This window comes from Phaseolus vulgaris, chromosome 7 (assembly GCF_051622355.1).
Source record: "Phaseolus vulgaris cultivar YP4 chromosome 7, ASM5162235v1, whole genome shotgun sequence".
NCBI classification, from domain to species: Eukaryota; Viridiplantae; Streptophyta; class Magnoliopsida; order Fabales; family Fabaceae; genus Phaseolus; species Phaseolus vulgaris.
Window position 1 is genome coordinate 54,976,936 of NC_143504.1, and position 22,800 is coordinate 54,999,735.

At 27.3% G+C, this 22,800-nt stretch overlaps 1 protein-coding gene across 1 annotated transcript; it reads right to left on the reverse strand.

Annotated features, from left to right (window-relative positions):
* Positions 1 to 4,139: 4,139 nt before the first annotated feature.
* LOC137830357 (IQ calmodulin-binding motif family protein) lies at positions 4,140 to 7,634 on the reverse strand. The gene is made up of 9 exons (XM_068637645.1): positions 6,973 to 7,634; positions 6,721 to 6,829; positions 6,494 to 6,559; positions 6,168 to 6,256; positions 5,712 to 5,799; positions 5,414 to 5,560; positions 5,210 to 5,302; positions 4,945 to 5,046; positions 4,140 to 4,774 (listed from the first exon to the last, which is right to left on the reverse strand). The coding sequence occupies exons 1-9, from the start codon at positions 7,272 to 7,274 to the stop codon at positions 4,265 to 4,267; spliced, it is 1,506 nt and encodes a 501-aa protein (XP_068493746.1). The 5' UTR covers positions 7,275 to 7,634; the 3' UTR covers positions 4,140 to 4,264.
* Positions 7,635 to 22,800: the final 15,166 nt, after the last annotated feature.

Here is a 22,800-nt window from a genome sequence, read left to right on the forward strand (position 1 = left end):
ACCTTACAAAATCAGTTTATTAAAATAAATTTTCAATACATCTTATCTTTAAGACACCTCTTCACATTAAGAACTATCTGGTACTGTTACTAAAGATGATCATTGTCCTAAGAAGGTCCTTCTGTTGTTTTGTATATCTACATTTCACTTAACTTCCGGGAATGTAGTATTCATTAGTGCAAAAAGTTGTCCAACGTTCAAGGATACGTATCTACTGCGCTTTCTATTATTTTTATTAAGAAGAACAAACAAGAAATATGAAAAATTAAGTGAAAAAAAGAACATTAGATGGTGCAAATGTGTGTTTATTTTGGAATACAATCACTTCTTATAAAATTTCGAAAGACAATCAGTCTGAGCTAAAAAAAATATTTGTACAAAGAGTGTGATTTAAACAATCACGGGTTTGTTAATTAAAAGAGGGTATCATCTTAAGATGAACACAAGATCTATAATATTCTTTTACCCTGGTAAAGAAAAGAAAAATAGTGTTCTTGTCTTACAACTAGGACACAAGGATGGCTGATAGTTGTCGTTTTGCTGTCAAATTAATATGATTCTAGCGTAGACTTGTCTAACAAGAGAGATGATAGTATAATTGTGGACAAATGTCCCCAAGTCGTCTCCCAACGAATCCAATAGTAAAATTAGCTGATCAGGGTTTAAAATCTATCTGCAAGCAATAAAAGTTAGCAATAACACTAAAGATAAAAAGGGGATTTTAGATAGTTGTACAGAAAATATAAAAGAGATTAAAATAGCAAATAAAAAGTTGTTGATCCCAAGTTCTTCCACCATTGAATTCTTCACAGGTTGTCTAAAGATTAATCTTTTCTCAATCCTTCAACAGAGCTAAACCAGATTGAACATGCGTCAATCTGATTCAACTGAAACTCACCAGTAAAGCATGCGTCTACTGGTTTAATCCATACCCACTTTGTTCCATGCGTATACTCCATGGGAATGCTTACCTCCTCTCTCTTGAATCCTCAGAACTCAATGCGAAATTACAAAGGAATCAACCAAAAAGGTTTAGCCTTCCATGCGGAGGCAAAACAAAAGAATTACTAAGAAGAAAATAAACCAAGAAAACCCTATGAAGTTCTCCCTTTTCTCTTTTATGCTTTGTCCTTTTATAGGCTTTTCTGCTCCCAGGATCTTGAGAGAATATTGTAGTTTATATTTTGTTAACCGTTTCTAAGTTTCCATCTTGCCAGAATTCTTATATTTTGCAGAAGATTTGCTTCCAATTCTGTTTCTGAGATATTGTAGATTTTATTTTCTCTTTCTTCTCCTCAGAATTTGTTTTCTGTTTTGGTTCAAGAAACAACTTGGACTTTTGCATATTTGGCCCATTCACAAAGGTAGATGCTTCCTCCGGATAATTTACTCTAAAAACACAAAATTAACAATAATAATAGTTAAGGCCCAAATAAACCCAATTATAAGAATATTAATTAAAAAAATGGATTTATTTATTATAGTCCAATAATCTATGAATAAGGCTAGTGAGTGTGAATAAATATATGTTCATCAATTGCTTTAAAAGATTACAAGAGTTTTAAGAGTGTTTGTAGTTATCATCTTCAACATTTCTTCTTCAAAAGATCTTTTATATATATATAGAAGAAATAATCGTTACAAATCATTCTTAGTTATTGAAATCTTTAAAAAAATGTCTTCTTTTTCAAGTTTGTGTATGTCCATGTTTAATTATAGAGATACATTAAATTCATAAAACATAAGACTAGGATGATTGTGTTTGAGGAGCTAACATTTTTTTCTTTTAAGGAAAGTTATTGGTAGGGAACAACTTTAGTGTGTTCTTTAAAATATTTTAATATCGATAGATTTTGGTATGATATTTGTATGATCTTTTGAAAGACAAAAATATAGATATTTTCTACAACATATAATAAACATTTGTAAATTAGAAATATCCCATGAGATGTTTCGTACTATGTATCTATTGTTTTTCGAAATGTTAAGTTACTAAAATAAAATCTATAAACAAAATGTTATATCTTTCTCAATAAGATGAAGCACCCCCGTTTATCATTCAAAAACAGTCACGTCTATTGAGATTTAATGTTTAAAAATATATTTTATACTTTGTTGTAAAATACCCTATCAAAATCAAATGAGCTCTATTAAACTTTACTTTAACGTTTTCTAATATTTTTTTAACTTCAAACAAAGTAATTAATCATTAACTTTTGCACATTTACTTCTTATATTTAAAAATATAAATAAAGTTCTAATAATTAAAATAATTTAAACCAAAATTTGTTTTCTATATTTATATCAACAAAAAATATTTTTTGTTTGTTAAAACAGTCAAAATACCTAAAACTCTATTGTTCTTATTTTCAATTTTTAGAAAATATAAATAAATTTTCTAATATTATGATAATTTTAACCAAATTTATTATATATTATTTGAAAAAATATATTTTCTGTTTAAAATAAATGTCGAGACCGAAATTCGGTCTGCTGCTGTTTTGAATGAAATAGGCACACATTAAACAATTACAATTGAAGTTTTTGCATATCAGATCCTAACTGAACACAGCAGGAAAATTTTCAGCAGAAAGTACGAGAAGAGTTATTACTTGAAGAAATGAATTTACAATGGACATTTAGTGGTTGAGGAATTGATGTACAGATTTTATTCAATATATGGGTCCTCTTTAATTTCTTCTGTACCAACCCTTTTCAATGTGTACACTTCTTAATTTTCCACACCAACCTTTCCTAGTCGTTCCTATTGTCAGAAGTTTTTTTTTTTTAGCAAAATGTGAATAATTTTATATGTTAATTATCAAGATAAATAAAAATTTTAAAAATTATTAATGAGTAAGTTATGTCACCTTATTCTAATTTCAGTGTAATCAGATTTCAACTAAAACTGAAATCGTGCTAAGAAGATATAACTTCAGTTGAAAACTAGTTACACCAAAACTATGTCACATTGACATAACTTCTTTATAATGAAATCATGTCAAATTGACACAACTTACACATTTTAATAGTTTTTTAAAATTTTATCTATTTTAATAGTTAACCTGTGAAATTACTCTATTTTAATAAAAAAATTAATAATATTTATTTTATTTTCTATTCCAATTGACTAGTAATTAAGGAATTTATCTCTCCTTAAAATTAAGATGCATATCTATTAAAGCTATAGAGAAAAGGTAAACGTTAACTTTGATATTTTTCACTTATTATCGATAGGTAGCCTCCTATCATAAAGTACTTGTAGTGCATCATGCAATTAATTTTTCTTAACTCACTTTTAAAATACCATTCTAAAATAAAAGTCAAGTTTTTAAATCCAATTCTTTTAAAATGATTTTTGTCAAAATCTTATATTATGTTTGGTATAAAACAGAAAAATAAGGTGAATGACAATTAAAAGAGACGAATAAAAATGAAAAATAAAGTAGAAGTTAAAGGGGTTGATTGAAAAAAGACTAAAATAGAAGGAAAGAGAGAAAGAACGATAAGTACAAATAAATATATACAAATAATAATTGCAATACTATGACTGCAGTTGATGCTATTTTCTAATTAAATTTAAAATTTTACTTTGATAATTGAAATTTCCTTAAATGCATCACTTGTTATTAAAATGAAACTGAATATTTTTATACAACAACTTGTATGTTATGTTAGTTTTCTCCAAAATGTTATGATTAGTGTCATTATTATTTTCTTTCCCCCTTTATTTCTTCAAAACCAAACAAACCATATGTCGAACCTTTGTTAATCATAATAACTTGAAGATAAAGGATCTTGTTATTTCCAGATTCCTTGAAGATAAAATGATCTTGTTATTCTTTAGTGTTTATTTTATTTTCACTTTCTAAGACTTTTTATTTACACATTAAATTTATTAATGGTTTTATAAGCATGGATATACCAGGAGCACAAAGAAGAAGAACCATTCTTTGTCTCTTTTGTTCGGACTCACAAGTACACCTTTATCTTCAAGGCACAATGCACAATTGTAGTACATGTAGGAAACCCCTCAACCATTACCCCACTAATGTCTAGTTTGCTAACAAGGCACAGCGTATTCAACAAAGGATGATGGCCTTTATCCTCAGGTTAGTGGAGAGAACCAAGACGTGAGCTAATAAAAACTACTGAATTTTATAAAACATAACATTAATTAAGTCCTTCAAAGTAGACATAACATAAAGAACAATACATTAACTAAGGTACCTATAACCTTGGCAGACATAATCCTAATATGATATCATTTAGGAGTTGAATTGTCATCAGTTTCAGTTCTAGTGCCATTGGGAGTTGAACATGCCGTTGGTGCCACAAGACCACCCGGTAACCTGTATGAGGAAGGTGAAGGAGGAAATCTTGGAGAAAGGTTAACCATCTCTAGGGCCTGCAGTCTAAGCTCTACAGGGTAGTCAGCAACACAACCAATTCTAGGTCCAGCCCCAGTTGACCATCTACGTGAAAGTTGATGCCCCAATTGGTAGGATTTTGCCTTCTTGGAATTGATTCTTTGCAATATTGCTTCCTTGGGTACCTCAGCTCTTGGACTCTGAAGACCACCAGAGAGAGTCCTTTTATAACTACCAGCAGACACAGGTTGAAGGTTTACATTGCTTGTAGATGAGGTGTACTCAGCTTCCTCAAAAATTCCAGGCTCTGGTATTTTACCATGGCTAGAATCTGCAGATGCTGTGTCTATTTCACTAACCTTTCCATCCTCGTAAGTATCGCTGTCATCTTTTGGATTGCGAATCTGAAACAAACAATGCATCATAATTGTTCAATGAAAAATGCCAGTGATCATACATGTGTTCCAACTAACAATCGTCAAAATGTTCTGGCTGTAACTGATCAATTTCTACTTGAAGCAACAGCTTTTGGTGAAAACAAACACCTAAGTTCACAAGAATATAAATCAATTACCTCAACTTCATCAATCTTGACACCATTTTCCTTGAGAAATGATAAGAAGGAGTTGAGCGCCTCATCTGTTGGCCGATAGTGTCCACTATATGCAGAGATGGACTAAAAAGCCAAAAGCATTGAGAATCAGTCATTTGTCATTTTTCAATGCACATAAATTGCAATTAGTAAATGAGTCTATCAGTGAGATTCTATGTGCAAAGCCAAATTTGCACCAAAAGAAAAAAAGACAAATTAATCATGCAACCTACGAAATTAAGTATACCTTAAGAACACCATGCTCAGCCTCCAGCCTTCCAGCAGCCAAGGTAGCTCCACCAGCCAGAAAAGAAGAATGGTGGAATAATCCCTTCTTTTTCTGAGAGGTAATTAAAAAGTATCAATATGGCTGAAAAGAAATGGCAGAGTGCCTGTATAAAAAGGAGAAATAGAAAATTAGAAACAATTACTGAGCTTGCATTGTTGTTACCTTGCCAGCATAAAGTTTCTTAGAGGTGCTCATTATGAATATCCACTTGGCATCCTTAGAATCTTCTTTTGTGTGCAGAAAATCTCCAGATTGGCTGTGGATAATTTTCCCCTCGCAGACAATGTATTCATAGTGTTCTCTCTCTTGCTAATACAGAAAATTATTGAGAAGGATCAACTAGTCGAAAAGCAGGAAAAGACAACAACTTTTGGAATAATGCAGTACAAATTACAAGTCAAATTGTCGATGAAGTAAACGACAACTACAATTAACAATAGAAACAAGTATGTATACATACAGGTCCTAGATACTTGATGCATTGTTTTCGGAGCTTGGATCTCGGGCACTGTTCAAGATCAAGATTTTTTCCATTTCCCAAATCCAACCTGCAGAATGAGACAAATCAAAATACTTCAGTGAAAAACCACAACTTTAACCTCTTCATCGTTCCACTTAACATTTCACTCCACATGACAAGTTTCACTTAGTCAAAACAAGAAATAGGAAACAAAATCAAAATTCCTCATTTCATCTAACTAATGAAATTGGACCCCTAAACAATCCCCTTTTTTCATTGAAAGTGTGGAAGACAATGAAAGACCGTTGGGATTTAGATGCTTAAGTATACAGCAAAAACATATTCCCCTGTATTCACAATGGAACCATTCAATATCAACAGCATTTCATCAATCAGAAACGACCAAGGCCAATGAATGAATCAATAAATGCTTTCTTTGTAGAAAACTAGTCTCACCAATAAAAGAATGGCTGGCCAGAATCCGTTTTGCACCATTCTTCATAGTAATAATGCAAGTTATGCCCATAGCGGTGGCGTGGATCAATCTACAGTTCAAGCCATAACACCAACTAAATTATTTGTTTGGAATATGGAGAAGTAATAAATCACATTTGAAACATGAAAGCTACTATTTATTACTACTAGCTTCTCATTAAACGTTAAAAACCAAGACGTGGAACCAAACAGCTACAACAGAGATAAGGATGACTTGGTCTCATATATAACAAATTATAAATAAATTAAATAATGTCAACGTAGGGTGTTAGGAAATGTATGCTCACAGCTTCAATCCAATGTTGAAAAGCCAATTTTAGTGCTTTGGCGTCCAAGGACAAACCCTTTCCCACCTACAAAATACAAAAAACAGTTGACTTCAGAATCAAACATAATCTTAGTATCAAACGGAACAAAAGGCAAAATAGCTTCCGACAAAACGTACAAGTACCCGAATACTATCCGTATTACACATATAAGTCTATACACGCATACAAAAAAAATAGAGAGAGACCTTGGAAGCGTTGAGTTTGACCCTATTCCACCGTGATGCAGCAGTCTCAGGCAAATTGAAAAACGAAATGGTACTGTGGTTTAGCCTCGCGAAATCCATCAATTGCCACCTTCAAATTTTCAAACCCCACTTTATCAAAATGAACTCATAGTCCGTGAAAATTTAAAGAAAAAAAAAAATCGTTCTAATTAAAAAATATATAAATTAGGTAGACAGAGAGAGAGAGAGAGTTTGCATGCAGAGAAGACGCACCAGAGCTCCTCGGCGACGACGGCGGAATCAGCCAACCTCCGCCGTGTGCGGTAACTCCGGTAGACCTTCTGCACCTGGAGGGCAGCCGTAGTCTGAGGGCAGGCGCGTCCCGGCGCGTGAGTCTCCGATGACTCGTGGGTGGGTAAAGGTTGTGGCGGGTCGTGAGGGGAGAGCGGGAATGTTGGGGTCGGGTATTCGGAGCTCCGAAATTGAGGATGATGAATGTCGTAAGGGAATGATGCGTTGGGGTTGGGGTTGACATCGAAGGTGGAGTGAGCGTGGGTGTGAGTTTGAACTTCCATTGAGACAAAAAACACGAAAACGCAAACAGGAATGGCAGAATCAATCGAGTTCTTGGGATGTTCTTGGAATCACAGAGAGAGAGAAAGAGAAGGGTTTGTTTCTGAACAGAGTTTGGTGGTTCGAGTAAAACGATGTCGGAGTGTAAGTGAAGAGGGAGCTAAGAAGCACGCATTACAACGTTGGATTTAGCGAGTGGATAGTGGTAGTTAAATATGGCGTTGTGAGGAACACAGGGTGTCCCTTTCTTTATTATTTTTCCTTTCTTGTTCCGCCTCTCCACGCGCTTCCCTTGTCGCGTGGTCTTCCTCCAACCTATAAGAAAAAAATTCATTTCATGTGTTAATACTGAGTCAGTCAATGGAAGGGATTTTGGAACTGGACCACGCACAACATTTTAAAATCCATATATTTGTTCTTAAAAAACACTTTACGTTACCCATGCAACACGATTTATTTACTATGTCAAAGCTGATGGAGTAAAACTTTATTAACCCTTTTAAAGATTTAATCTTAGTTAATTCAATTCATGAATTGCATAATTGTCTTCATAAATTTGTTACAATTTGAAAATTGTATACATTAGTTTTTTTCATACAATTTTTATATGTATAATGTTATAATAAAGAAATTATGAATACTTTAAATAATATATTACACACTAAATATCAACTCAACAAAATATTATATACTAAATAGTAAATGTAATGAAATATAGGTATATGAATGAAGATTATCTTCAAATTTGTGTACATAAAACAATATATATGTTAAACAAAATCAATTTTTTTAAATGAATATCAACAGTATACCATATTTGGAAGTGATTATGATAAGAATGGAAATATAGAGATCAAATTTTTTTATGTTTTGTTAGAAGTAAAAAAAAAAACAAAAACAAAAATATTTTTAATACAAATTTGAAACAATTTTGGATTTAATTCAAATTTCAAACTTTTCCCTTCTTCGTCAAATTCTCTTCTTTCGGTCAAACATCGAGTGTTAAAATGAGTCAATCCAGCTCATTAATGACTTAAATAATTTTTATTATATTATTTTATTGTAATATATAATATATAATATATTTATTTAAAGTATAAGTAAATTTCTATTGCCCGAGGACATGCATATATATTTTTAAATTATTTAAAATTATCTATAAGTGATCATTAAGATAATTATTTCTTAATTTTATCTCATATCTGTTTATGTGAGAGTTGTTTTGAAAGATAAAAGTTTGTCATTTTTTATGTTATTTAAAAACTATATATGCAATATATTTATAAATGTATATATATAAAATTATATTTATAATATATATGTATTTAAATAAATAAAATTAATTAATAATCATCTTAAAGTGTTTTTGCTTGTGTAGTTTCCTTCCACGTGGTTTACTGCAGAAAAATATTTAACTTGTGTTATTGGTGGCTATGAAAGCTGGCACACATCTGGGTACCTTCGAGGAAAAGTCCACACAAAAAAACACCGCGGTAGGTAAGAATTAAGATTATTTCCTTTTATCAAATTAAAGATAAACAAAACCTCCTACGTTATTATTGTAGAAGATTTATTTTATTGATTTGTTGAGTTTTATCCTCTATCTTTCTCAGCTAATATATTGTCTAATAGAAATATTTAGTTGGTTTGTTTCGTAGAGATGTTCTAGTGGGTACGAGAGACATTATTCAGAGACACATTATTTAATGAATATTGATTATAACCTAAAGTATTAGTGTTTGTTAATGATTGTTATTAGATTATTATTTAATTTGTTAGGCTTTACATTATATTGTTGTATATTAATTATAATAGTAGTTATTTTATATATTATGTGTTCATTCCCCTCTTTTGGTTCATTTTTCTAATTTGTTTTTTATTTAAGTGTGTATTTATTTTTTATAGTTATTATGTTTATTTTTGTGTGAACATTATAAAGAATTATATTTATTTTTCTTATTTTTTTATTTGATTTGAAATATTTATGTTTGTGAGTTTAGGTGTTAGGATTTAGGATTCTTTTATATCTAACAAATGTGTGTCTAAGTTTTGGTTATGATTTGTGTTTCATTTAAAAATGGTTCATTATGATTTGTGTTCCATTTATAAATGGTGATCCCTAATTACAATTAATCACTTTTGTTTGTTTGTCATGAAAAAAAACTTTAAGAATATGTTCAAGAAGATTATCAACACGATGAAAATTGTGAAGTTTACGAAATAAAATAATTTCAATTTGTAATGCATCAAAATGTGTGTTTTCTTGAATAAATAAGGTGTCTAGACCATTTTTCCTAATAGAATGACATCTGTATAGAGAAATCATTTATGAGAATTCAATACGAGAATGCTCATTACCTAATTCTCTTGAATCTCTCAAATGAAATTCTTCATGAGGTTGTGAATGAAGAATCTGCTTCTAGGTTGTGGTTGAAGTTAAAAGAATTTTTCATGGCTAAGTTTGTTTATAGTAAGTTGTTTCTCAAGAAGTGGTTGTTTGGGCTTCATTTACAGGGTGTTCGTCACTGAAGGATCACATTGATGAGATGAACTCAATTTTAATGGAACTAGGAGATATGAATGTAAAGATGAAAGATAAGGATATTGTAATGAATCTTTTAGTAAATCTTCCTTTTTGTTTGAAAGCTTCATTAATTATTTGATTATGATGGTTTCACTCTAGAAATTATGCAGAAATAGATTTCGTGATTTTGTGATCCTAGCCTTACTTAATTGTTACTTAATGAATAAAGTTTTGGTGGTGGTTTGATATATAAATGTATTAGATTAGTTTATGTTAAAAGACAATGCTATAAACATTAACTATATGTTGAGTAAACATTCTTTAAAATTAACACTTGAAAAGTAACTAACTAAATCACAAGCCTACCTAACTAAAGGTTCTAATTTATACTTTTTAACATACTACATAACTTAACAATTCTTATTATTTCTAAAATATAAAAAATAAAATATAAAAAATAAAATTATTAGGTTTAATAGCCTTTTTTTCTACTATTGTGATATTTTTTTTTCAATTTCATCTCATTATATTAAACATTTTCAATTTGGTTACTTTTTTTTAAAAAAAAAAAACAAGACAAAAATTTTATTATGTCAAAATGAACAACAAATGACACATCATCAAATAAAGTTGACTTGCTGATTGAGTGGATATGCGACGTGAACAATAAATATCACCTATTATTATAGTAATGTTGTAAAGAATTTGACGCAAGAGATTACGTTGTTTTCTCAAAGAAATGGGTCCAAAACTATAACATTTCAAATGGGAGATAAAAAAAAGAAATCATCATAATAAAGGAATCAAAGAACTTATTAAACATTTTGATTACTAACCTGAAAAGGGAGGAGGCAGATGACTCTTTGCGAGAAAACACAAGGGAGAAAGTTGATGGCAACAATGAATGCAACGTTGTGACAAAGGCAATAGAGGCAAGTGGAAAAAAGTGAAACACAATGCAAGAAAGAAGATAGAAGAGATATTTTTGCATTGCTACCCAATGGATAAATAAAAAGGATGGTGTATGACGTTTAAATTTAAGACATATAACAGAAATTATATAAATAACTTTCATTGTAAACAAATACAACGACAATACTTTATATAATCGTTGTTGAAAGGTACAAACAACAACATTTCTCTAACAATCATCATTGTAAAGTTTAATTTGATTTTAAACCATCGCCATATTTTTGTTAAAGTAACCATAATCCAAGGCATTGTTGATGACTATTTTTACACTAATGGAATGATTATCTTCTTAAAATTTCATGTTACATTATAAGAGAGAGTAAAATAAGTTTTCATTGCAACAAATATAAAAAAAAAAAAATTCCTTTTTAGTATAATAAGATGAAAATAAAATAGTAAAATAAGTTGAATTCCATTACTTCTTTTAGGAGGGTCTCCTTAAATGTTAAATGTGTATGAAACCTATTGTAGCAATATGCACATGTTATTAACTATGACGTGGATATTTTATTTTTTATGTGTTAAAGTGAAATACTATTAGGTTAATTGTGATATATGTCGATTTAGGATTATTGCACAAAGTTTGCAGGGAAGTTGAAAGAATAGGAATAAAGATGGTGTAATGTAAAAAAACATCAATCTTTTTATAAAGTGCATAATCATTCAATTCCAAATCATTCAATCATAGCTATAATCTATGATTGAATTTTGGAAATGTAAATACAAGAGAACGTCACTTGTAAAGAGTTTGGATTAATAAGTTCTCCTTTGAATTTTAGTATTGTCAATCCTATTTTGAATATAGTATCGTTTTAAGCTTAATGCATGTTGAAAGTTTGATAATACTATTTTTTATAAAAAAAAATGAGATATCCATGAAATATTCCTCTTTATTAATTGTATTCTTAACCGATAGAAAAAATTTATTTATTTTTTAAGTTAACATTATTTCATTTTCAGGAACCTAATCTCACTCCACTAATACCCAAAACCTTTTACAATCTCTATTATTTTCATTCATTCCTATTAGTTGTTATTTGTATCTTTGTATTTCAATGTGATTAGCTACTAAAAATTTCCTTGTAACAATAAAAAACTCTCAATTTAAAACCAACAAACTAATATTTAATTATTAATAGTTACTAAAAATCCTCAATTTAAAATCCTAATTAGAAGGCTTTTTAAAAATCCTAATTAAATCACAAAATTAAACCATAAAAGTTATTAAACCATCTATTCCACTCCACAAAAGCACCTCGTCCCATAAACGTATCTAATCTCTTCTGATTTTCTTCTACTCGTGCCTCAAAAGTCAACATTTCAATCAATACTAAAACTCATCAAAACAATATTTAATTTTTACAAACTAAATAAATAATATTTATTGTAGTTAATTGTAATACAATATAGCCACTTATGTGTTGATACAGGAGTCCTACACGCCCATTTAACTGAACCTTTAACATAATTAAAATAGAAACTAAAATTAAACTAATCATGCTTGCTTTTTTTTTCTTATTATACTTACATTTTTTTCAATAGCATAATTAAAAAAAACTAAAACTAAACTAATCGTGCTTCATTTTATTTACTTTCTTTCCAATAGTTATTGTATTGAAAACATATTTTACCTTTCTCATTAGCTAATTAGTTTTGCAAAATATGTAGGAATATAAAATAATAGTATATGTCATAATAATGATATATCAAACATTAATTATGTACGGTATTAGAATTTATTAGACCTTATATTATTATATGTTATCCACAAGTATATCAGTCTTTTTCTAAATATTTTTTAAGTATAGGTATCAGAATCCTAAGTACAGTTAAGCAACATTAAAACAAACAAATTATACATTAAATTAACATATTATTATAATGTGGGTCATTACTACAATAGCGAAAATTAATATCGCTGCACGGTTTAGAATATAGTTACATGATGATATAATCTTACATTATTGACAGAAAAATTATATATTAAAATAGGTTAATAAAACGGCTCTATTATTAATTTTTAGATTTAAAATTTATTTTTTATCACTGCTTACTATAATTAAGCGATTTTCGTACTTTATATCTTAACTGTGATATTACAAATATTTAGTTTTAGTTTCTGATATTATAATTATATCTATTTATGTAAATTTGTCTAGAGTTAGAAAGACTTAAACATTCGGAAGAACTGATATAAAATTGTTTTTACCTCTAGTTTGAGTGTTAATAATATTATATTAAATATTTGGAGAACAAATTTATCAATTATATCTTATTTGAATAAAATTACTTTTAATGGAAAAAATGAGTGGTTTATAGAAAAAATGGAGAAGAAAATAGAAGCAAACGAAATTGGAGTTACACAGACTGAAGTGACAGTGGTGAGTGAGTGGTCCTGAAAATAACTAACGTTTTGTTCACTTTCTTCCGCCCACCACATTTGAACCACTTTAATTCAATTATTATATGTTTTTCTTTCTTAATTTTTTTCCACCTCACTTTATACAATGGCTTTGCTAATATTCATTTATCACGTCAAGTATATGCTGATAAAAAAACGTAAATTAAGGTATATAATATAGTATTTATTTTTAGGTTTAATAGCTTTTTATATTGTTATTATTATTATTATTATTTTAATTTTGTTTTACTATTTTGAATATTTTAAATTTCATTTCATTTTCTTTAAATGAGTCAATGTATGTTACATTGAGTGTAACATAAATAAAGTAAACAATTGAAGTTGACTTAGTAAAAAAATTAACACGGCATCAACAATGATGTCACGTGTCATTGTAGTAACATATTGTTATCACGAAGATAAGACGAAATTGGGAAAAAAAAATATTATAACAATTTTTTTTATTAAATCTTACTTTTTAATAAAATATCTATTTTTTAAAAAGTATATGTAATTTAATATGAGATGAAAATCTTATATTGTGTTTAGTGATATGGTTATTTTTGATGATGTACCTTAAACAATTATGAATTGTTATTTTGCTGTAGGAGTGTTTATAATACATATACATCAATTTTAAGTTAGTTTATATTTATGGATTGTATATTTATTTTATGTTTTTAAATAAAAATATATTTTTAAAAGTGCTTTAAAATATATTTTTTATCATGAATAAAATAAATAAACAGTATAAAAAATCAAAAGGTTTACACTTTTGACTTAGAACAAAATAAATAAGTAATAAATATTTCTTTTCGTCTCTTTTTTTTCATCTTCTCTTTGTGACCTTGACTTTAATATTAATTATTGAATCATACACTTAAATAAATAAATAAACTATAATTAATAATTATAATGTAATTTTTTTACTTAAAAACGTATTACTCAAATTTTATATATATTTGTTATGAGATAATTATATTAAGAACAACAATTTTTTCAACATTTTTATCTTTTCATTTCAGTTATTTCTTTGTAGAGTTGAATATCAATAATATCATGTCACGAGTATTCTAGATCTTAATTATTATTGTGGTTATTTGCTGTTTCTGTTAGTGGTTGATATTATATAATCTCACAAAAAGTTTAGGATAAGCATCACAAAACTTTTATATGAAAGATACGTTAAAAAATGCAAATAAAGTAATAATAAATGATAAATATAAACAGTATATAGTTGAAAAATTTACCTACTTACAATATTTCAATTGATTATTTATCTAAATGAACCTAGCCTAGATGTCTAATTGGATAATATTATTAACCTTTAATTTGATTTGATGATTAGATGCCAAATGTGAATTATACCACAAATATGAGATGATATCTAGCGAGTAACACTTCTCTTTCAAAAATCAGAAGACAGATCTGAAAAGACTTTGAGAAAACTGTGCATAAATCCTCCAATATATACGTGTCACGTAACTAAGCATGTATGGGATCGTGTTTTACACAAACTTGGTGCCAAATATGTAATACTCATCATTTTCCTGTGGACAAAATCTCTGCTATTATAGTCAAACGGACAATATCACACTAAACAATGACATTGTATAAACTGTGTAATGATAATTAAAACTATATAAATAACACTAATTTTGTCAAAATATATAAAATGAATTTTATAAAGCTAAAATGCTATACAATTAAATTTAATTAAAATACTTAAATAAATTAAGACCAACAAAGTACGTAGGAGTGGTAAAGTGAGGCAGACCGTGCGGGCTGACATGCGTATGTATGCAGTAAAAAACGTGGGGCGGGTTGACGTTTTTAATCCGCTGACCCGCATTAGTCTGTCCCGCATAATTCATGGTCTGTGCGGATTAGCAGCGGGGTGGGACGGGTTGGCCCGTTAGCCCGCCAAAAAATAGAAAAAATTAATTGACTTGACAACAATGGTTCAGTCAGTGGAGGAGTGACAACTTTGAGTGAAATAAAATTAAGTTTTCACTCAAAACACAACGCAGTTACGCTGTTCAAAAAAACACACACAACACGACGTATTCTTCTTTGCAGTGTCGCCGCTTACTTTGTTTGTGAGCCCGCGTGACTTCGCTTGCAACTGTCGCGTGCTACTACCCGCTGCTGCAGGCCTGCAAACCCGCCACTACAAGAAAAACTTGATTTAGCTTCCAAATTTTTGCGTGGGTCATTTGCGGACGCTACTTTCGTCGGCCAAAATGAGTAAAAGTCCACGCAAGATTTACATTGGACGCAAAACAGACGCATATATTAATTTAATTTTTAAAAAAAAAAAATTGCGGCCCACGCATAGGCGTCGGTTTTGCGTCGGTCACGATCCACGCATATGCGTCCGTTTTGCGTTGTCCACAGAACCCACGCATGTTTAGAATTTTAAAATTTAAATATTTTTAATGTATAATAAATATTTTAATTTTGAATTCTTTATTATATTTATTTTAGAATTATTTCTTTAATGTTATAATAAATTATTTAATTTATCAATTTTGAATATAAATTAATTAAATTAGATTTATTAAATTAAATAAGCGTTTGATTTAAAATTAATTGAGTAAAATAAAATATATATTTAAATTATTTAAATGTTATATAAAATATTTGTTTATTTTAAATATTATTTATTTTAAACTTATTTTATTTATATATTGTCATAACTATTTTATTTTTGAAATTATGATATAAATTAGTTAAATTAAATTTATTAAATTGATGATAATAATATTAAATTTATTAAATATTAATACTAATAATATTAATAATATGTATAATATGTATAATAATATTAATTATAATATTAATAATAATGTTAATTATAATGTTAATTATAATATTAATTATAATATTAATTATAATGTTAATAATAATATTAATAATAATGTTAATAATAATTTAATAATAATTTAATAATATGAGTATAATTTATTTTATTATTAATAATAATAATTATATTAATATGTATAAATTATATTAATAATAACTATAATAAAAATGATAATATGATCAAAGAATTTGTCTGGTCGAGTGGTTAATGCTTCCCTGGATCACTGGATTTCCAACATCAATAAAAAAATATAATATAAATTTTTGTAATTATGCGTCGGATAGGCCCACGCAAAAGCCGCCGCATGTGGCATAAGCGTCCGTTTTTGGTCCACGCAAATCCATCATTTTCTTGTAGTGCACAGACCAACCCGCATGTGAGGCGGGTCACGAAATCCAACCCGTATTTTGTATGTGGGATGGGTCTATGCGGAGCGAGCCGATCCGCTTTAGCACAAGTACATGCTTTTAGCTAATAATCCATTTTTAAAAAATTTATTATATTGAGATATTGTAAATAAATTTCACTGAATAGATATACAACGAATCTATTTATCTACTAGACGTAATAAGTGTATAAATTATACGTCATCAAAGGAAACAATTTTAATTAAGTAAGTCGTTTTATAAATGTTTTAATAAAAACATTATTGGTATGCAATTCATTTGAATTTTATAGAATAAAATTTAATATTTGTTTCAGAAGGTACAGTCGATCAAACTGTCATTAATATTATTAGAGATTGAACTGATAACATGTTTCCTATTTCTACAGAGAAAGGACGTATCACCCAAACAATAACTAATATTAGGTACCTGCATGCATGCATGGACCAACTTTTTTATGCCAATAACTATATCACATAATTTACATTTGATTTTAATTAGACTAATATATGTGCTGAGAAGGTTCATATATGAACACAAAATGTTCCACTTTCGTATTAGTCAAATGTAACCACTGTGACACTGTCCCCCGATTTTAATGTCCACCTTACTCATAAATCTAAATATTCAATTGTCCATTTGGTTTATCATATATTAAATGATTCACATAAGATATCATTAATGTAAATTATGTTGATGTAAACATATGCATTGATACTGGTGTAGGATTATTTGCAAAATAATTAAAGTTCCTAAACTTTACAATAAATGAAAATTATTATGAAAATTATTAAAAATTTAATTAAATCTTACAAAATCGACTTATAATATGAGATTTGCATTTACTTGTATAATATGAAACATTTTTATCTTTGTTGATGTAGAATCTTCAACACACATTCCTCATACGGTTGTCAACTCGTATGTGAGATTATATATTATAGATGGTTCAATAGTAAATGATCTTATAAGCTCAACAAACTTTCACTAGGTTACACTCTGATACTATAATAAAAAATAAACTTTAGATTTAACTCAATTTTCTAAAACCAATTTATAAAGTGAGGTTATAATAACAATATAATTTTTTAATCTTTAAAAAAATATGTTTTTAATATTGAGAAGGCTTGTCATTTAACTACTTATTTGTAAAAATAAAAATAGAGGTAACTCTATAAGTCCTCCCATTTAAGGTTTTCTAAGGTAAATTGATTTCCTATTTTTTATTAGTCAAATTGATGCCCTTTTTTTTGAAAGAAAAAAAAAAGATGACAATAAGTTTTGGATTAAGTAATAATCTTGATTGTTTGTTTGAGAAAAGTGTTGATATTGTAATATGAATCGGTCGGTACTGGACGAAGGATGAAGTCTCAACGTCCGGTTCGAGTCGACCAACACGATCAAATTCATTAAGTCTAACATATGATTAACAAGCCACATTAGGTAATATGCTCTTAATCATAACCTAAACACTAAATCGGTCCAATAAGAAGGGGTCCATAATAATCATATAAATAATTACAAGTTTTGAGAAAAAAATGTATGTCATCATCACGCATTAACTACACCGAACATCGAATATCAAGATCTCACTTGAATGTCAAAGTGTCTTTTGCAGGTATCATTCAGACCATAAGTTTATAAAGGAGAGGAGACAAGAAAAGAAGAAAAGAAAGTCGTTCAAGGTGTAAAAGAGAAACATCCGACAAAAAAAAAATATTTCTCTCAGTGTTAACCGGTTAAAATCATAATACATATTGTAACACTAAAATAGATATGCATAATATATGCATGATTCAATTTATATACATGCATAATATTAACTAATGAAAGGTTAATATTACTAATTTTATTTAATAGTCTCGTAAGTTCCGCATAGAGAAATCAGATCTTATTTTTTAAGATACATATTTATGTAAAATAAAATAAAATGAAATATTTATAATTATAAAGTAATATCCATATTTATTTATATATAACTTTCAAATATTCCAAGCACATATCTTTATTTTTTTTTTCCCAGAATTAAAAATGATTAAAAATTAGAATAATATTATAAAAAAATTACATATATAATACATGTAGTTTTCACATATTATTACTCTAATTATAATATTAATTAAAGAAGTATGGAATTAAATTTATATATTATAATTAATATATTTTTCAAATATAATATAATAATGTAAATGTAAGATAAGAAAAGAATAATAGATTATCACTAGCTAAACTTTTATTTTGTATATTTTTTTTCTATATAAAGTCAAATTATTTGTTTTTAGGAATTCTTCTGAAAATGCTCTTGAGATTTTTTCTTTAACAAAAATATTTTTGGGTTGTAAAACCAGTGCGTACTCTATTTTTTCTTTTTCTAATCTCTTGCTTTTTATAATATATTATTTTCAGCTTTATTTTTAAATTGAATTTTGATGTGTTTTTTTTTAAATTATTGATAAGAGAAACATCACAATATTGAGTAACTTTTTCTGTAACTTTGAAATATTTGTTATTTTATTTATTTATTTTACCTTATCCTTTTCATTTTTATTTGTAAATTGAATTTATTTACATAATCCCGTATCACAGTATGAATTATTTATCATAAATAAAAAATATAATTTATACATTAAAATGACTATGTTTATTATTAATTTTAATTATATCTAGTAAATATTTATTTGGTATGCATTGGATAGTACTATTTAATAATAACTAAAATATGAATTTAAAAATATTATAAATTTTAATTTAAATTGAAAGATATGAAAAGTAAGTCAAACTTTATTAAAACCCATCAAATCTGTGTTTTTAAAAACCTGGATGATCAAAATTAATTTGAAAGAAAATGATAATAATGAGAAGATAGGTTTTAAACAGTGGACAATTAATAGGTAAGACATTTGGAAGATGGAAAGTACAAAATTATAGACAAAGGAATATGTATTTAGTAAATGCAGCTCTAACTATGTGACCATGCATATTATATAATATGTATCTGTTTTACACTAGTTTGGTATTTGTCTCAATCACCACTCTTTTTCTTCTAAATTCAATATTACATTATTTAGTTGTTTCATCTAAAAATAATAATTTAACCATTTAACCACATATATAAATAAATATGTGAAATGTATAAGTTAATTTATAAGAAATAGCTTTTATTAATATGTAAAACAAGTTTTAAATTTATAAAATTAAAATGTCATTAGTCTTTTTTAAAAATATATTAAAATTGAAGTTATAAGTAAAAATATTGAAAATTGTAAATTGAAAAGAATGAGGTGCTAATATATTTTTTGTAAATACTTTCATTTAAAAGTAATAACGAAAAATATTTTTGTTCGTGGTAATTATTCTAATTTATATATAGTGAGAGACCATAAATAAATTTAATATTTTGTAGCTAAGAAAACATATATAGCATATTTACTCTTATTTATGCAACTAATTAATTACTTCACCCACACTTCTAAAAATATACTGAGATCTAGGTGTTGAGAATGAAAAAAAAACAAACTTATATTGAATAAAATATATGTAATGAAGTTGATTAATCTATCGTTTTATAATTGTTTATAAATACGAAAATGTAAAAATTACTTTGATAGTATATAAATAAAAAATACTTATATATATAAACTTCTATTGAATGAAAAAAATATCGCATTTTTTAAAATTTAAAATTGATTATATTACATTATAATATTTATTGTTGTTTTTACGAATTTAGACAAAATTATTTTGATTATTAAGAAATAATTGTAAAAGTAATTTTAAGTATTGTGTAGAAATGTTTTAGCAAAATAATTTAAGCAATAATCTGTTAAGAGTATAGGTGAAGATATTTTAACATAATAATTGTTAGTGGTAGCTTTTTTTTAGTATATAACACAATTATATAGAATGATTTTATTAAACTTGTCTTTTATAGTTTACTTTTGATGAAAATGTTATCTTTTATCTAAAAGCTCTCCCTTCTTTTTATCTTGAAAACATACTTTCCTTCTCAAACCACACACGCGTGTCGGCATGTGTGTGATCAAATGTCAAACATAATAAAATTATATTTTAATAACTTTTCATCAAAATTAAGTTTTCCCAACAATTGAATCATGCATATTAAATTATCATCGTCCTTATTCATATAAAACTTAACATAATATAAGGTATAGCTTCACTACAAAAATCTTAAAAAGTAATTAAATATAATTGTTTATTTCTATTCTAAATAACATATTAAAACAAGATACAACAAATTTAATATAATTTATTGTTTAAATTACATTAATATATATATATATATATAATTCAAGATTTATGATCAAACACTAATTTAATCAGTTTGAATATTACTTTAAAATACATGTTAATAAATTAAAATTAATAATAAAATATATAAACTTTAAGTTTAATTTAATTTAATTTATAAATTAAAATTTATATTTATTTATATATTACAATATGTTTATATTCATTTATATATTATAAAATCTCTTTATATTTAGTTAATGTGAAATTTATAATAATTAAGATAGATAATATTATAATTTATCTGATTTTTAGATTATAGTAAAACTTTTAGAGAAGGAAATGTCTAGAAACATAGTTTATTATATTATATTAATTATATAAAAATATAGAGTAACAGTATGCCACTCCCTTTTCACACACATGCATGTTTCATGTGGTATCACGCATAGGATTTACTTTATAGTCAAAAGTATGCTGTTTTTAGGTTTATATTTGTCTTTGTTTTACTACCTGAATTAGTTTTGCACCTTCTTGGTTCCTCGTAAGTCAAATAACACCCTTCACATGTGAAACCTATTTCAATGATCTTGTCTCCTCTTGAATTCCAATTCTTTATTCTTAGAGTGTTGCTTTCAAGTTCAATGCTATTTCATCTCTTCACAAAAATTAAACACCCCAGTACCTTTTAATTATTCATTGATAGGGACATAAGAAAATGATAATAATAATTAGATGACACGATTAGAGGAAAGAGTGAATCACTTTGATTTAATGAAAGTGAAGAACAAAAGAAAAAAAATTAATGTTTATGTAGCTGTCAATGAGTTATTTACTTTGTCTTAAAGTCACCAATTAATCTATTTATCTATATCTGTAAGAGTTGCTATAATGAGAGGTTCTCGTTTTAGTTTGTTTTTTTTATTAAAAGTTATGTGAATTATACATAAAACTTAAATTCAATTTTATTTAAATTTAATATAAAATTCAGTTTGGATTAAGTTTTATGTTTTTTATCATTAGAAATTTATTAAACATTTACAAAGTGATTACAAAACATTTTTGTTATAAAAAAATTTGTTAAACTTTATAATAAAAAAGTATTTAATAGAGAGATATTGTGTAAAAAATATATGATCGTTGTTATATTTATAATTTTAATTTTTTTCTTATATTTATAAATAAACTATATAATATTATACTTAATAATTACAATACAAATTTTTTATATTATCTTAATGATATAAATAAATTGTAAATAAAATATAAGCTTAATTAAGTTTTAAATTAGGGAGAGGTTATAATATTTTGGAGTGCAAATAGTAATGGTCTTACGACGGTTTCATTGCTTTCAATTGCTCGTAATATGAGTGCCTTTTGTTTTTTGCACTTCCATGATTATTAATTGCACCTTCATACTAACAACAAAAAGATTAAAATAATTTGTTTTGTTCAAAAATTTGTTTTTAAATTTTTTTCTAAAAAAAACCAAGTATACTACTTTATTTCAAAAACTTGTTTCAAAAACTTTATTTCATAAGATTTTAAAAAATGGCCCATTAGATTCACAGATTTTACTGTTTACACTCTCATACATTCTTATCTGCCACCTTCCTTCATTTGTATTATTGTTACCGAGAAGACCCTTTTATCTAAAAGAATATATAAACCCTATTCGTTTACACTTTAGTTGCCTATTAACTAGGGATGGCAAAGCGGGGCGGATCGTGCGGGCCGATCCGCGGCCCGTTGGTAAAAAACACGGGGTAGACTAACATTTTCAACCCGCTAACCCACATTAGCCCACAGTCCACGCGGGCCAGCAGCGGGGCGGACTGACCCGCTAACCCGTAAGAAAAAAAAATTGGCACTTAATAGCAGTTGGGCAACGTAATTAGGTTTTCACAAAAATTCAAAGAAAGAAACCCAATACAATCGCGTTAATAATGTTTATATTTAATATTTTTGAATTAATGTTTATGTTTATGTTTAATGTTTTGGAATTAGGTATTTTTAATGTTTTGGAAGTGGGAGAATAATGATATTTGATATTTATCTTAATGTTTTGATACGGGGTAGACTAACATTTTCAACCCGCTAACCCACATTAGCCCACAGTCCACGCGGGCCA